The sequence below is a fragment of the Mesoplodon densirostris genome, chromosome 9 (assembly GCF_025265405.1).
Source record: "Mesoplodon densirostris isolate mMesDen1 chromosome 9, mMesDen1 primary haplotype, whole genome shotgun sequence".
Lineage (NCBI taxonomy): Eukaryota > Metazoa > Chordata > Mammalia > Artiodactyla > Ziphiidae > Mesoplodon > Mesoplodon densirostris.
In genome coordinates this window covers 6747266-6763983 of record NC_082669.1, presented here as the reverse complement: position 1 = coordinate 6763983, position 16718 = coordinate 6747266, and the positions used below count along the sequence as shown (strand labels likewise).

General features: G+C 44.7%; 1 protein-coding gene across 1 annotated transcript; it reads right to left on the bottom strand.

Moving 5' to 3' along the window:
- Positions 1 to 15973: 15973 nt before the first annotated feature.
- LOC132496011 (GTPase NRas-like) lies at positions 15974 to 16715 on the bottom strand. The gene has a single exon (XM_060108151.1). It carries the CDS (start codon positions 16613 to 16615, stop codon positions 16046 to 16048), a length of 570 nt encoding a protein of 189 aa, XP_059964134.1. The 5' UTR covers positions 16616 to 16715; the 3' UTR covers positions 15974 to 16045.
- Positions 16716 to 16718: the final 3 nt, after the last annotated feature.

The following is a 16718-nucleotide window of genomic DNA, read 5'->3' as shown; positions in this document are numbered from 1 at the left end:
TGCATTCCCATAGGACTGAGTAACACTTCTCTTGGTCCAGCCCAGCCTGGGGACACCCCTCCTCCTTTTCTCTGGCTTTGAAACATTGCTGACCTTCCACCTGGGCTGATGTGTCTAAATAAACAGGAGGGCCCTTAGTGAGACCTCAGAGTGGCCGGGCAATGTGATTGACAGCCTGGTCCACGGACAGAGGAGTCTGGACCCTACCCTGGAGAAGGCAGGCACTCTGAAGACGTCTGGGCAAGGGAGCATCTTGATAGGGACCACGTTTCAGGATTGATGGGGATGTGGGTAGGATGAGCCCAGCAAGGGGGCAGCTGAGCCCCGCTGTGAGGGGCTATAGGAGGGCAGGCAGGCTGGTGCTGGCGGGAAGTGAATACATTTGGGAAAGAAGAATGGGTTGTTCATTTATAACCTTAGTGACTGGTATGCAGAACTGACATGAGGAAGCTCAGTGGAATGCTGGGTGTGGCTTTTATTTTTATTTTAATTTTTTAAACATCTTTATTGGAGTATAATTGCTTTACAATGGTGTGTTAGTTTCTGCTTTATAACAAAGTGAATCAGTTATACATATACAAATATCCGCATATCCTCTCCCTCTTGCATCTCCCTCCCTGCCCCCCTCCCTATCCCACCCCTCTAGGTGGTCACAAAGCACTGAGCTGATCTCCCTGTGCTATGCGGCTGCTTCCCACTAGCTATCTATTTCACATTTGGTAGTGTATATATGTCCATGCCACTCTCTCACTTCATCCCAGTTTACCCTTCCTCCTCCCCGTTTCCTCAAGTCCATGCTCTAGTAGGGTGTGGTTTTTAGGTGCTAGCTTGCAATACTGTTGGCTGAGCCACGGCTATGAAGTAGAATTCTTGACATCCCTGTCTGTTTATGGAAACAGAAACACTTCTCATTTACTCCCAGGCTCTGATGTTTTGGACTACAAAATAATTTGTATATTTTTCAAGATTAAACTCGAATTTTAAAGAATTATGCAGGCTTTAAGAAAATGTGTTTTTTTAGCCAAAATATACATGTTGTGTGTAAGGGAAAAAAAATTTGCAAGCTGGAGCCTCAGCAACAGCCAGGTGGGATGGGGGATGGGTGACAACCAGCTGAACACAAAAGACTCGGGCCCCTCCCTGGTCCTGTCCAAGCAGCATCACCTTTTATGAATTCATACATGGGGGTTCCGGGCAAGATTTCACTTGAGAATATATTTTTCTGCTACGAAAAAGTTTTAAATGTTTTACTTACAGCAATTTGTACCTTTTTCTATCTTGAGAAAAAATATTCAAGCATACAAAGTTTTGTTTCTTCCAGAGCACAACAGAAGCGTCAGTGTCTTTGATTGTTTGTAAAAAGCAAACAAACAAACATTGTGTTTGTCTAATGGTATTGCTGGGACCTTTCAAGGATTTGAGAAAAATGAAGATACATATCTTCTCTCTATAAAAATGCATATATCTTTTGCTGTTAGCGTCTTCTATGAGGAATAACTAAATACCATTGTGTAAGCACAGGCATTGGGTCCCAGGCACAGAGACCCCCAGATTGGATGGAGGGCATCACTGTGTGTTTTTCTTCTTTGTTCCCCGAGAAAACATCCCTCCCAGGTCACCGACGGGGTGTGCTAGTGTCTGGGCTGCACGGCTGGGAGAACCAATTCTCTTTCCCCTTCATCACGACGGTGGTCCCAGGGCACCAGGGGACGTGGTGATGACAGTGGCTGCTGCTTGCAGCCGGGGGTGTCAGGGCCTGCCTTTCAGGGTTGCTCTCTTCCGGGACATTGGCCCTCACCCCGGATCTTGGCCAAATCCATCTCATCCTTTAGTTCTCCCACACATGATAATCACGCGGTAATTGTAAGACTTCCTCCCCTCATGGCTTCCTTTCCTCATTCATGTTGAACTTTCTTTTTTTTTGATTGAAGTATAGTTGATTTACAATATTGTGATAATTTCAGGTGTACAGCATAGTGATTCAGTATTTTTGTAGATTATACTCTATTATAAGTTATTGCAAGATAGTGGCTGTAATTCCCTGTGCTGTACAATAAATCCTTGTTGCTTATCTATTTAGACCTAGGAGCTTGGATCTGTTGATCCTACACTCCTAACTTGTTCCCCCCTCCCGTCCCTCTCCCCTTTGGTGATGTGACCTGGTATTCATCCCCTCCATGTGGCCTCTGAGCTGACGGCTCTCCTGGAAAAAACATCACCTGTCTTCCACCCCTTCTGTCCTTTCCAGAAACCTGTAACCAGACGGGAAGAGCTCCAAAGGTGAGTTAGGGCCTCAGTAATGCCGGGACCTCGCCCCGCCCCATGTCAAGGACACAGGGACTGTGCTTGCCTTGAGCTCCTTAGCATTTACAGACATGTACATTAACTCACGAAGAAATAGGCACTATTTTGCTTGCCATTTAGGCAAATACAGTGAGTAAACAGTGGGTCTAACTCAAGTAAAGAATGACCTTTCCTCTTATTTTAAACATGTCGGTTTTGAAATCTCCCTCCTTGTGGTGGCTAGACATCAATGACCCCATGATGGAGAGTGCCGGGGTCACCTGACACAGCCTCTGATGGGAAAAGCCAGTCTGCATTAGAACACCTGACTCTGTAGCCTAATATTCTTTTTTTTTAATTTTTTTAAAATTTATTTTATTTATTTATTTTTGGTTGCATTGGGTCTTCGTTGCTGCGTGAGGGCTTTCTCTAGTTATGGCCAGCGGGGGTTACTCGTTGTTGCAGTGCGTGGGCTCTCACTGCGGTGGCTTCTTTTGTTGTGGAGGACGGGCTCTAGGCGCACGGGCTTCAGTAGTTGTGGCACATGGACTTCAGTAGTTGTGGCTCGCAGGCTCTAGAGCACAGGCTCAGTAGTTGCGGCACACAGGCTTAGTTGCTCCGTGGCATGTGGGATCCTCCTGGACCAGGGCTCAAACCTGGTCTCCTGAATTGGCAGGCGAGTTCTTAACCACTGAGCCACCAGGGAAGCCCTGTAGCCTAATATTCTTCATTATTTTATCAGATTGACTTCATAAGGAAAATATTGCTTTCTACTGCCCTCTAGTGATGGATGGTCGCAAACACAACCACCAAAGCATGTCCTGATCTTGATTTATATTAAAAGTCCCACTGTTTTATTTTTCATTTAAAGGCAATGCATCTTGTGATTGATATAGAGTGTATCCGGACCTCTCCTAAAATTCGGGAGTATTTATCCAAACGCCCATCTCACACCTCCCGTTTTCCCCAGGAACCTGCCCTTCTCCGGAGAGGGTTCCCATATGCCACCGCTGGTAGCTCCAGACTAAAGTCAGTCCTGTCCCCTTTCCCCTCATATCCTTCCAGAAATCCTTCCTCTCACGCAGAATAAAAGCCCACGTCCTTGCAATGCTTTTCAGCCCTCACCACCTCCTTCCAGCCCTTTCTCTGGCATCACCTCTCACCAGGCTCGCCCTATCCACAGGCGTGCTGTGAATGTTTCACACCTGGTTCCCCAGGGAGGGGGGTGGGGACCCCAGCGACCAAAGTGTGTCAAGCTGCACACAGACTTCCTAAAGCATTTACAGATGGGCTCTCGCTGGCTGGTGCAGGCAGACTGCAGCCCGTGACTGTCACCTACTCTAGGAACTCAGCTCAGCCACCGGGGTCTTCCCTCTTCCCTGAGAGCAGCAGGGGTACTCTCACCTCCTGCCTTTGCATGGCTAGTCCTTCTGCTATTCTATGGTGGGTTCCTGTTCTTTTTTCCAGCTGCCTTATCGGAGAGATCTTCTCTTGCTAGCATATTTAAAATTGCACTTTAATCTCCTTCCCCAGTTTTACTTTTTGCTTGGTATGTATCATCATCTCATATATTATTAATACATTTACTCATCCTTAGGGGCTGTGTCCACCCTCACCTCAAATTCATATGTTGAAGTCAGAAGGTGATTGTATATGGAGGTAGGGTCTTTACAGCAATGATTAGATTAAAAATCAGGTCTCAAGGCTGGGCCCTCATCCAATATGACTGGTGTCCTTATAAGAAGGGGACATTTGACACACACAGAGGACACAGGGAGAGGATGGCCACCTGTAAGCTGAGGAGAGAGGCCTCAGGAGAATCCAGCTGTGCCTATACGTTGATTTCTGACTGTTGGTGTCCAGAATTCTGAGACAATCAATTTCGGTTGTTTAAGCCTCCCACTCTGTGACGCTTTGTTATGCCAGCCCTAGCAAACTAATACACGTATTTATTGTTTTTCTCTCCCTCGTAAAATGTAAGCTCGAAGAGGGCAGAGACTGAGTTGCTTTAGATCAGCAGTGTATCCCCAGTGCTTAGAGTTGGCTGAGATGACAATAAATACTCCATCAAGGGGGGGATAAGTGAAAATATCTTCAAAAGGTTTGATTTTCATCTCTTTGGCAGATAGAGAGCATTCCTGTCTCTTCCATGATTATTCAGCTTTGCTTTCTTTAGCTGCTTATTCTCCGGGAGTCATATCTCACTTGTCAAAGGGGGACCAGGACCGGGTCCTTAGGGCCAATCTACCCTCCTCCCCTGGGTTAACGGTCTTCCAGCTCAAGGGCCCAGTGAGGGTGGCCACCAGCATCCGAGCATGAAAACCCTGGAGGGCAACGTGGACGCTGGGCTCCCTCCCGGTCACAGAAGCGCGTGGTTCTGGGCCCCGGGAGAGAGGAAGCACCTAATGTTCCCAGGATAGTGAAGCCACGTGAATCACCGGTGGAGTGGGGGATAAGCAATAGCAAACAATGACCAAATAGACCGTGAGAGACTTTCAATCTCTTTTGGATGACGCAATAAGCAAGTCATAAATAATACAACTAAACCTGTGTGATAACACGATCAGTCTTAACCTCCGTCCTTCCCTGACTCTGCAAAAACACAGACGTCCCAGGTTTGGTCAGGAGGAGGTTTCAGTAGTTTGTGTATTTGAGTAGAAGTCGTTCTACCACCTTGGTGTTGATGACGGGAAGATTCCTAAGCACCAGCAGTTTATTTCTTACCCTCCTTCCCGGCCCAGCCTCCTGAGGCCGCCGGGACATCCTCAGCTACACTCAGCGAGACTTCAGAGTGCCCCCACCCCCTTCCGTGCACTTCAGGGCAGGGCTGTGGGCTGAACACTTGATTTTCCTTTGCCTCTTTCTCTCTCCGACGACCGTACGTTCTCCACTTTCCCTTCTCTTGTCTCAACTTCCCATTTTCCAATCTCCAAAATCTATCCCCCTCCCCAATTATTCCCAAGTACAATGGCCAGTTTGCAGCCACTGGATCCTGGAGCCTCCTGTACATCTGGGTCCCTACTCTTTTTTTTCTTTAATTTATTTTATTGAAGTAGAGTTCATTTACAATGTTGTGTTAATTACTACTGTACAACAAAGTGAGTCAGTTATACATACATATATATATATATATATATACAAATATATTCTTTTTCATATTCTTTTCCATTATGGCTTATCACAGAATATTGACTATAGTTCCCTGTGCTGTACAGTAGGACCTTTTTGTCCATCCATTCTATATATAACAGTTCGCACCTGCTAATACCAACCTGCCACTGCATCCCTCCCCCACCTCCTCTCCCCCTGGGCAGCCACAAGTCTGTTCTCTATGTCTGTGAGTCTGTTTCTGTTTTGTAGATAAGTTCATTTGTGTCATTTTTTTAAGATTCCACATATAAGTGATATCATATGATATTTGTCTTTGTCTGGCTAACTTCACTTGGCATGATAATCTCTAGGTCCGTCCATGTTGCTGCAAATGACATTTCATTCCTTTTTATGGTTGAGTAATATTCCATTGGGTATATGTACCACCTCTTCTTTATCCACTCCTCTGTGGATGCAGGTCCCTACTCTGAACAAAACAATGAATCCCCTTTGCAACCTCACCACAGGAGACACCCCAGCTAGACCCATGGTTTTAACTGTTATAACATTATTTACTCTATAGAGACATGACTTGCGGTAGAACACCCATCCACTCATGTGTATGAAACTTCTTTCTATTAGCTCTTTCCTACCACTCGAGGGTGTTTTGCCGAAAGCCTGCTTTCTGTTTTAAGGTTCATAGGATTTGCTGGCAAAATAATCACTCGTCTCACACAAATAAACAGTTTTAATCAAATCTTTAATAGAAGGTGATTTAACTTAATTTCAACATACAATCATTAAGAGGAAAGGAATAAGGATATTAATAGAGTATATAAGTTTCAATATACAATTATTAGAGGGAAAGGAATAAGAATATTAACAGAATATATAACAGAGCATGCATCACCAAGTTGGGCCAACACCTACTTCCAGATCCAAGCAGCAGCTGGGAAGTCCCTTGAACAGCAATCTGGAGTCCCATTTGGGAAGGTCTCAGGCGGTGCATCCACCCCACAAGTGACACTTCAGAGTGCAACCCAAAGGAGTCCTGCTTTTAATGCCAAGCCTCAAACTGATAATCATCAGCTTGTGTGCAAATATGTGGCTCTGGCTATTATTGTAAATGCTTTGATACTTTAGTCATAAGTCTCAGAATGTTGGCTGATCCCCGGGAACTGGCCAGATTCCCAAGGCCCAGGAAGCTTCATGACTTACTCCCTTCTTTATCTTTTGGTTCCCAAGACTTCCTCGCACCATTTCTGCTGAACTGCATGTAATCTAGCAGTTTGGCATGTAGCTCTTTCAGGGTCTTTGTTTAGTCAAAGGCCTACTGTTGCCTCTGAAGTCTGAACAAGACTATTTTACTAGCTTCCCCAACAAAGGGTTAGCATGGTGAGGCCTTCTTTGACCAGTTGACCTACATTAGTTTCCTCTGGTCACTGCCCACTATTGGGCCCTGCTGCTATTCTATCTCCGTCCAGCACTGAGCTGTACCCAGCAGTTAACTCAACTCTGAACACCCGCTTCGTTCACTCTGTAATCAGTCTTCTATAATAAGTCGAATCCTTCGTACAAACGAGATTTCTTTAAAACTCTTAAAACAACTGTCACAAACAACCTCTATTTTTTCCTATGTTTTTAAATAGCTGATGTAGCTTCTAAGTCTCTTGATAATTTGCATCTTCCTCTGTGCTTCCATAGAAGTCCATGCAGACCTCCCCATGGTGTGAGGGAATGGAATTTCTTGTTAGGAGCTGGTGGTCTTTCTCTGTGCTCTGCTTTTCCACAGGGTGATGGAGTCTCCTGCTTCTCACCGAAGATCCACATATTCCTCCATGCCCCCCCCACATCCTGGGCAGTCAGGCAGGGCCACGTGACTAGTTGTGGCCAGTGGGCTGTCACCAGAATGGTGTGTCTTTTCCAGGTCAAATCCTTTAAGAGCTGGTGTGTTTCTCCCTGGATCCATCTTCCTCTGAGCTGGTGACTTCAGAGGCTATGTGTTGAAAATTCATGGTCAGTAGTGTGCTGGTAAATGTTGAACAACCAGCCCTCTGGGGAACACAATCAAAATGATTGGTGACATTTGCTAATTTCATGGTGTCAACACTCCCAGCAAGGCCAGTTTCAAGCTACTCATGAGTTGTCTCTGAATATGGAGTTGGGAGGAGATGCTAATAGTTGGCTTTTGTAAGCTGGTGCGAGCTAACTCCTGTGAGGCGCTGGGGATGGTGAGGCTGCCTGTATGCTGAGTCACCACAGAGAGCAACCAGGACGATTGGATTAATGTCTAACAGCAGATGCTCCATCAGTGAGAGACACGCTGTGTCTGAGCCACTGCTTTTTGTTTGTTGTTGAAGAACAAACCTAGCCAATGGACTAATATCCCGATGCTGAGAACTAGACTTGTGGTCATCTGTGCCCTTCCAGTTGGTTGACCAGACAATATATACATCACATTCTTTGTCCTTAAAGTTCCAATGTTATGGTCTAGTGTAAAACTATAAACACTTTTTGAGTAAGTTATTTTTTCCCTTCTGTACTTATAAAGGGATCAACATTACTCTATTTTTTTGTTGTTGTTGTTGCGGTTCGCGGGCCTCTCACTGCTGTGGCCTCTCCCGTCGTGGAGCACAGGCTCCGGACGTGCAGGCTCAGCGGCCATGGCTCACGGGCCCAGCCGCTCCGCGGCATGTGGGATCTTCCCGGACCAGGGCACGAACCCGTGTCCCCTGCATCAGCAGGCGGACTCTCAACCACTGCGCCACCAGGGAAGCCCCACATTATTCTCTTGACTGAGGAAGACAAGAGACCTGAAGAGGAACGGAGAGGATTAGCAAGTCAAGAAAGGCTTTCTCTCCTACTCACAGGACGTTCATTCCCAAAGGAAGCATGGGTAGCTGGGCAGTGTGCCTGGGGAGGGGACCCAAGGGGCCTGCAATGCCTGGAAGCAGTGGGCACGGGTGGTTCATGGTGTGGCAGGCAGAGCTGGCCTGGACGGTGCTCTGCGGCTGCAGATGAAGGTCCACTCTTCCCATATGTGAGCCTCGGCACAGAGATTCAGGGTTGCTGAATGGGCGGTGTGCCTAGACGTCCCACGGAGAAGAGGACACCCCCAGGGGATGCCATCAGGGGAGGTGGGCACGCCTAGGTCCACGTGTGATTGGATATCAGGACCAGACACATTCAGGACACCCTCCACTCCCCATTGCCCACCTCCATCTATGAAGCTTCCTCAGTCTCTGAAAACATCAGGGTGCTCTGGGGTGAAATTGGGGGATCTAGGGTGCCCGAGTTTTCCTTTGAAAATGATGAAGAAAGTCCAGATATTCATTTCCCTTCATCGGGCAAGATGGGTGCTTGAAGGAGGGGCTGAATTGTGAACGGTGCACTGTTGCACATGTGAGTTTGTGATGTTAAAATATTGTTCTCACTGTAATGGCACGGAGTCACTCACCACTCTTGCATTAGTTCTCTGTTGTTAGCTGACAAATTACCACAAGGTAGCAGCTTCAACCACACAAGTTGACTAGCTGGTAATGTCCATGGATCGGAAGTGTCCATGCTTTTGTTTATTTGCTTGTTTGTGTTTATTGTCGCTACTGCTGCGGAGATGGCTTAGCTGCTCCTCCACTCAGGACCTCAGAAGCTATGACCACGGTGTTGGCAGGGCTGGGATCTCGTCTGAGGCTGGGCTTCTCCTCCAAGCTCACTGGTGGTTGACAGAATCGTTTCCTTGCCGCTGTGGCACTCCCGGGGGCTTGCTTCTTCAAGTCCACCAGGAGAGGGAGTCCAACTGCTCAGCCTTTGACCCCCAAGGTGACCTTTTGATTAACTCAAAGCCATCTGATTAGGGGCCTTAATTACACCTGCAAAATACCTTCACCTTTGCCACAAGACGTAATCCCAGGAGTGACCTCTGTGTGCTGTATTCTATGATTAGAAAGTGGTTCCAAGTCCTGCCCATGATCTGAGGGAGGAAATTCCAGAGGGGCATGGTCACTGGGGACCAGTTCAGAGCTCTGGTCACCACACCTCTTTATGTCCGGATTTTTGTATCACTTGCAGGTCATCCTTGGTCACTTAGTTCACCCATGGGCTAAGTTCAGACCCCAAAAGTTCAAAGTCTTTATTACCTATGTTTCTATAGCTGTAGTTACCAAAGTCCTACTTGGTTAGTGCAAAATATAAGTGAATCACGCAAAGGCAGCCACATGGGCAGAGGCTGCTGGTTGGGATGGGGTGGAAGTGGAAAGCATATGGCCCACTGAACCATTATTTCTACTGAAAATTAGTTCTAGAATCTTTGAGGAATCTTTGACTCCTTGATAGGGAGGAAAGATAGCAGAAAAACAAAGGACAATTTCAAAGTTTTATGTAGTTCTTCATGTGAAAAATTAAATTCCCAATTCATTCCCTTTGGAAATTACCATTTTCATTCACTGATTCATTCATTCATTCATTCTATGAAGTTTGTTAAACGGTTACTATATGCAAGCTACTGTTTTATGCTTGGGAATCAAAGATAGCTGAGTTCTCTTATCTCATGGAGCTCCTAGAGGGGAGAATGAAAATGAGCAGATACATAAGCAAAGAGGTGCTCAAAGGAAACCAAGCAAGAGACTGCTGTCGAAGGTGGCTGGAGGGGGTCTGCTAATTTAGTCTGAGATCAAAGTGAGAACTTGACTGGAGAGAAAGCCAAGGGACCGAAGAGCTGGCTGCAGTTTGCTGCTCTGGGTGTCCATCTCGAAATGGGATGTGGCTGGTGCTTTTGAGATCAGGAAAAGGGCCAGCTGGTCTGGTATTTAGTGAGTGAGGATAGAGAGGTGGGAGACCTCTTGGGAGCCTCAGAGTTTGGGTCATGCTGGCCTTACAGACCCACGTAAGGCTCCCAGATGAAATCCAAACTCCCGGAAGCAGTACGCACAATTCCAGGCATACTAGGAAGACACGGCTGGTTTGAATCAAGGGACTGATGGGTTTAGGTGGCTCTGGGATTGCAGGGGATCAGCCAGTGCTGGCAGGCTGAAAACAGACCTTTTAATTATGCAAATGAACAAGGTGATATATGTAATATAGGTGTATGGTACAAAATAAGGATTTGGGGGGCTTCCCTGGTGGCACAATGGTTGAGAGTCCGCCTGCCGATGCAGGGGACACGGGTTCGTGCCCCGGTCCGGGAAGATCCCACATGCCGCAGAGCAGCTGGGCCCGTGAGCCATGGCCACTGAGCCTGTGCATCCGAAGCCTGTGCTCCGCAATGGGAGAGGCCACAACAGTGAGAGGCCTGTGTACCGCAAAAAAAAATAATAATTAAAAAAAAATAAGGATTTGGGGAAACTTAGTCCTTCTGAGGAACGGGGGTGGGGAAATGGGGTGTTTGGGCCCGTGTAGGGTGGGGTCCAATTAGACTTAGTGGACGGGGTGATGAAGCTGTATGGTTCTTTGTGGTAGCTCAGATGTCCTTCAAGTGGGTCTGAGCCTGTTCATCCCATATTTGCTGTAACTCCTAAAAGGCAGGGCAGTCTGTTATGTGAGTGTGTGCTTTTGTTTATTTGCTTGTCTGTTTTTATTGTTGCTACTGCTGCTAAGTCTTCAGTTTGCATGCAGAAAGGGTGCCCTGCCTCTGAAAGAGTCGCTACACCTTCCAGAAAGAGAAACCAAGACTTTAAATACAGATGTATGGGCATGGGGAAAGGGGACGGCGACATGGATGCCTTCATTCAGCATCTTGCGTCACCGAAGAGAGTCACAGAAGATCACACACACACACACACACACACACACACACACTTGCACACACTTGCTAGCTCCAGAAATAAAAGCACAATCGCCCTTTCTAAGGGAGTATCTGGTCCCTGGTGCATGGTCTTACCTCATGTGGGGAGAAAGACAATATTAGAATCGAGTGCTTTGTGTCTCATGTATACGTGTGCTTCTGATTTGGAACGAGCATTGGACTCCATTCAAGGGCAGCAGGAGAGGAAACAGAGAAACTGAGCAGGAAGGGGCCGTGATGATAGCGCCCACGATGGGGTCTGTGGAGGGACCGCAGCTACGGCAGGAACAGAGGAGTGCAGCCTGGGCGTGAGTGCCGCGTGGGGTGCAAGACAGGACCCCAGGAGGGAAGGAGTCTAGGGGTTGAGAGATGAGGCTACAAAAAGAGCATCTATGTGGATATCAAAGTCACCAAGGATCTTTTCAGAAGGAGGCACAATGGACCAGGAGCTAAAATCTTCCAGGAAAGGTAAGGAGTGTACTGGGAGTGGAATGATGACCACCACGCTGAGAAATGCCTTGACAATGAGATTCTAAGCTGGGGATGTGAACTCTGGGAGGACAGGGATCTGGTGGCTGGGTTGGGGGAGCAGGCTGGCAGGAGACTTGGTTTTTCCCTTGTACTCACCTGCCTCTTTTGAACCTTGTGGCATAAATCTGTATTTCCCATGAAAAGAATATTAAACAAGCAATGACAGGCATGGATATATCATGGAGGGATGGAACTACAGTATACTGTGTGTGGCCTTGGGTTACAGAGGAAAACATTAAATACAATTTCATTTTGTCTTTGATTCCTCCTTTTTTGGAATAGACTTTGCCTCACTTACCTTTCAGTTGTTTTCTATCTCCTCTGGAGACTCTGATATTTTTTAACTTTTTAAAAATTTTAATTATGGTAAAATACACACAAGGTAGACCATATTATCAATGCTGGTTAATTTGATGTGTCCACATAGTTAGTTTAACATGGAAAATTAGTCAATGTTACGCACCATATTAACAGAACAAAGGAGAAAAAACACAGGATTGCCTCACCAGATGAAGAAAAAGCATCTGACAGAATCTATCACCTGATTGATTCCTGATTGATAAACATACTCAACAAACTAGGAATAGAAAGATATTTCCTCAACCTGTTAAAAGGCACCTATAAAAAATTCACGGCTAACATCATACTTAATGGTGAAAGACTGAAGGCTTTTTGCCTAAGATCATGAACATAACAAGAATGTCGTCTCGCCACTTCTGTAAAACATTGTACTGGAGGTTCTAGCCCAGCTAATTAGGCAAGGAACAGAAATAAAAAGTATTCACATTGGAAAGGAAAAACAAAACAACTATATTTTTACACATCAGATGACATCGTCTTGTATATGGAAAATCCTAAGGAATCCAATATAAAACAATTAGAACCAATAAACAAGTTCCCCATAATAGCAGGATACAAGATCAATATAAAAAATCAATTATATTCCTACTTACTGCCAGAGAACAATCTGAAAACGAAATTAAGAAAATTCCATGTAAAATAGCATCAAAAGTTACTTATATATAAATCTGACAAAACGTGTAAAACTTGTACATCAAAAACTACAAAACATGAATCAGAAGACTTTATATTTTTAAGATGGCAATGATCCTTAAGTTGATATACTGATTCAATGCAATCTGTATCAAAATTCCAGCTGGCTTTTCTGCAGAAAATGAGAAAATGATGCTAAAATTCTTATAAAAAGGCAGGGGACCCACAATAGCCAAAACAATCTTGTAAAGAAGAATAATGATAGAGGTCTCACAGTTACTAGTTTTTTTAAAAAACAATTTATTTATTTTGGCCACACTGGGTCTTAGTTGCGGCACGTGGGATCTTTGTTATGGCATGTAGACTCTTAGTTGCGGCATGCGTGCAGAATCTAGTTCCTCGACCAGGGATCGAACCCAGGTCCCCTGCATTGGGGGCATGGAGTCTTACCCATTGGACCACCAGGGAGGTCCCTCAATTTTAAAACTTACTATAGAGCTATAGTAACTAAGACTGGGTTGTGCTGGCATAGAATAGAACTGAGAGTCCAGAAACAAACCGTTTACAACCATTCATGGTCAATTGAATTCTAGCATTATGCCAAGAAACTCATCAGAGAGAGAACAATTGTTTCACAAAATGGTGTTGAGACAACTGGATATCCATATGCAAAAGACTGAATTTCAACTCTTTCCCTACACCATACACAAAAATTAACTGTAGGTGATTAATGGAGCAAAATGTAAGGGCTTTCATCTTACATTGAAAGCTCCTTGAAGTATAAAACTCCTAAAAGAAACACAGGAGCAAGTCTTCATGACTTTGGGTTAGACAAAGGTTTCTAGGATACAATATGAAAAACAAGCAACAAACGAAAATATAGACAAATTACACTTTATAAAAATTAAAAACTTCTGTGCTTCGAAAAACACCATCAAGAAAGAGAAAAGACAACACCAGGACTAGGCGAAAATATTTGAAAAACATAAATGATAAAGTATCTATGTCCAGAATATATAAAGAACCCTTAAAACTCAATAATAAAATTACCCAGATAAAAATTGTGTAGAGAGTTTGAATAGACATTTCTCCAAGAGGATAGATATTCAGATGGCCAATAATCACATGAAAAGGTGATCAACAGCATTAGTCATTTGGGAAATGCAAATCAAAACTACAATGATCCCACTTCACATGCACTACAATGGCTAAAGTATAAAAGACAGATAATAAGAAATGTTGACGAGGGTGTGAAAAAAATTGGAAACTCTGTGCAGCTACTTTGGAAAATACTTAGGCGGTTCATCAAAATATTAGGAGTTAGCATATGGCCCAGAAATTCCACTGCTAGATATATACTCAAGAGAAATGAAAACACATGTCCACACAAAAAACTTGTTCATGAATGATCATAGCAGTTCGATTCATAATAGCCAAAATGTGAAAACAACTTAAATGTCTATCAACTGATAAATGCATAACCAAAGTGAGCATATCCATACAATGTAATATAATCTGACAGTGAAAAAGACAGATGAGCTGCAGCATTCATGATGATTGAAAACATTATACTAAATAATATAAAACATTGTGCTAAAGAGGCCAGTCCCCAAAGACGACATACTATGTCGTTCCATTTATACAAAATGTCCAGAATAGGCAAATCTACAGACAGAAAGTAGATTAGGGGTTGCCAGGGGTTGGTGTGGGGATGGGGTACAGGCAAAATGAGGATGGTATTAGCTTGCTAGGGCTGCTATAACAAAGCACCCGAAACGGAGTGTCTTAAAAGAAACAGAAATTTATTGTCTCATGGTTCTGGAGGCTAGAAGTCTGACTTCAAGTTGTTGGCAGAGTTGTTGCCTTCTGAGGGCTGTGCGGGAACGTCTGTCTCAGGCTGTTGACCTAGTCTCTGGTGGTTTGCTGGCCATCGTTGGCATCCCTTTGCCTGTGGAAGCATCACGCCCATCTCTGCCTTCATCTTCACGTGGTTCTCTGTGTGTGTGTGCCTGGGTCCAAACTTCCCCTTTGTATAAGAACGCCAGTCATGTTGGATTCGGGCTCAGACATATGACAATATCTCAGTTTAATTAATTACAACCGCAAAGACCCTATTTCCAAATAAGGTCACGTTCTGAAGCAGTGGGGATTGGGGCTTCCACACGTGATTTTTGGGGGACACAATTTAACCTATAACAGGGAGTGAATGATGGGTCTCATTTTGGGGTGAATGAAATGTTCTAAAATCAGATTGTGGTGATGGTTGCACAACTGTGGATATACTAAGGACCGTTGAACTGTACACTTTAAATGGGGACGTTTATGACATGTGAATTATATATCAATAAAGCTGTTAACAGTTATTTTTATTAGTGCTCCAGGGTGCTTTTACATCTGTTGTGTAATAAAACTCAAAAAGGATTTTTTTTCTTTTTTTGGCGGTACACGGGCCTCTCACTGTTGTGGCCTCTCCCGCTGCGGAGCACAGGCTCCGGACGCGCAGGCTCAGCGGCCATGGCTCACGGGCCCAGCCGCTCCGCGGCATGTGGGATCTTCCCGGACCGGGGCACGAACCCGTGTCCCCTGCATCGGCAGGCGGACTCCGAACCACTGCTCCACCAGGGAAGCCCTCAAAAAGGATTTTAATGATGGACAAGTTCTTCTTCAGTGGAGAGTATTGACATTTATTGGAAATGAACACAATTTTCCTTGTGTTAAAAGCGCTACTAAACAAGTTTTGAACTTTGAGAAACATGAAAGGTGGGTCATTTTTTCTTCCAGAATTAGCTTTTTTTTTAAATTTCTGAATACAGAGCAGATGCCAGTTTATAGAATATAGCTGATAACATTACAAACAAACCAAATAGCAACATTAACTATATTCTCAGCAAAACAGTAATTTATGACATTTCTCCAAAACCCAACATAGTTCCAAGTTCAACAGTAAAAAGGAAAAAAAGTCACCAGCAGTTGCTACTTCAGAGCTCAAGACATTGTTTTCTACAGAATTTCATGTTTCTACAGTTTGGTTCTCTGTTTCAGAGCATTAATTGTTTTTCAGATGAAAAATCTGGGGTGGCGGAGGTTTGTTTGTGTGTGCTCGGCGAGAACCCAGGGTGGAGAAATACTGGGAGTAACAAGAGGTTCATTTCTCTGGTCAGACAACCAAGTGAGGAGGTAGTTACTCTGAGAACTTCTCAAATAGCGAATATTATACTGATCTACTGACAGTTGGGGAAACCGCAGGAGCTTCTTTGTGAGACTGAAGATAGCAACAGGAATACTTCTCCTCCAGGGAAGTCAGGACCAAGGTGTCAGTACAGCTTGATGGTGGCTCTTTTCTGATGGTAGAACTTTAAAAGTATCTTGTTACATCACCACACATGGCAATCCCATACAACCTTGAGTCCCATCATAACTGCTGTTGAGTTTTTTCATTCGGTACTGACATATTCCTCTTACCAGTGTGTAAGAGGCATCTTCAACACCCTGTCTGGTCTTGGCTGAGGTTTCAATGAATGGAATTCTATAACTCTTGGCCAGTTCATGGGCTTGTTTTGTGTCAACTGTCCTTGTTGGCAAATCACACTTGTTTCCTACTAGCACCATAGGTACATCATCTGAGTCTTTTACACACTTAATTTGTTCCCTGTAGAGGCTAATATCTGCAAATGATTTGCTATTATTGATGGCAAATACACAAAGGAAGCCTTCGCCTGTCCTCATGTATTGGTCTCTCATGGCACTGTACTCCTCTTGTCCAGCTGTATCCAGTATGTCCAACAGAGAGGTTTCACCATCTATAACCACCTGTTTTCGGTAAGAATCCTCTATGGTGGGATCATATTCATCTACAAAGTGGTTCTGGATCAGCTGGATTGTCAGTGCGCTTTTCCCAACACCACCTGCTCCAACCACCACCAGTTTGTACTCAGTCATTTCACACCAGCAAGAACCTCAAGCTCCACTGCCTCCGCTTTGGACAGATTTGGACCACAACCGGGAAACATGTTGGAGATCCCGGAACCGCCATGAACAGGCC

What these genes read in the sequence shown, in the direction of transcription:
- LOC132496011 (XM_060108151.1), bottom strand. Translation starts at nt 16,615, where the DNA reads ATGACTGAGTACAAACTGGTGGTGGTTGGAGCAGGTGGTGTTGGGAAA.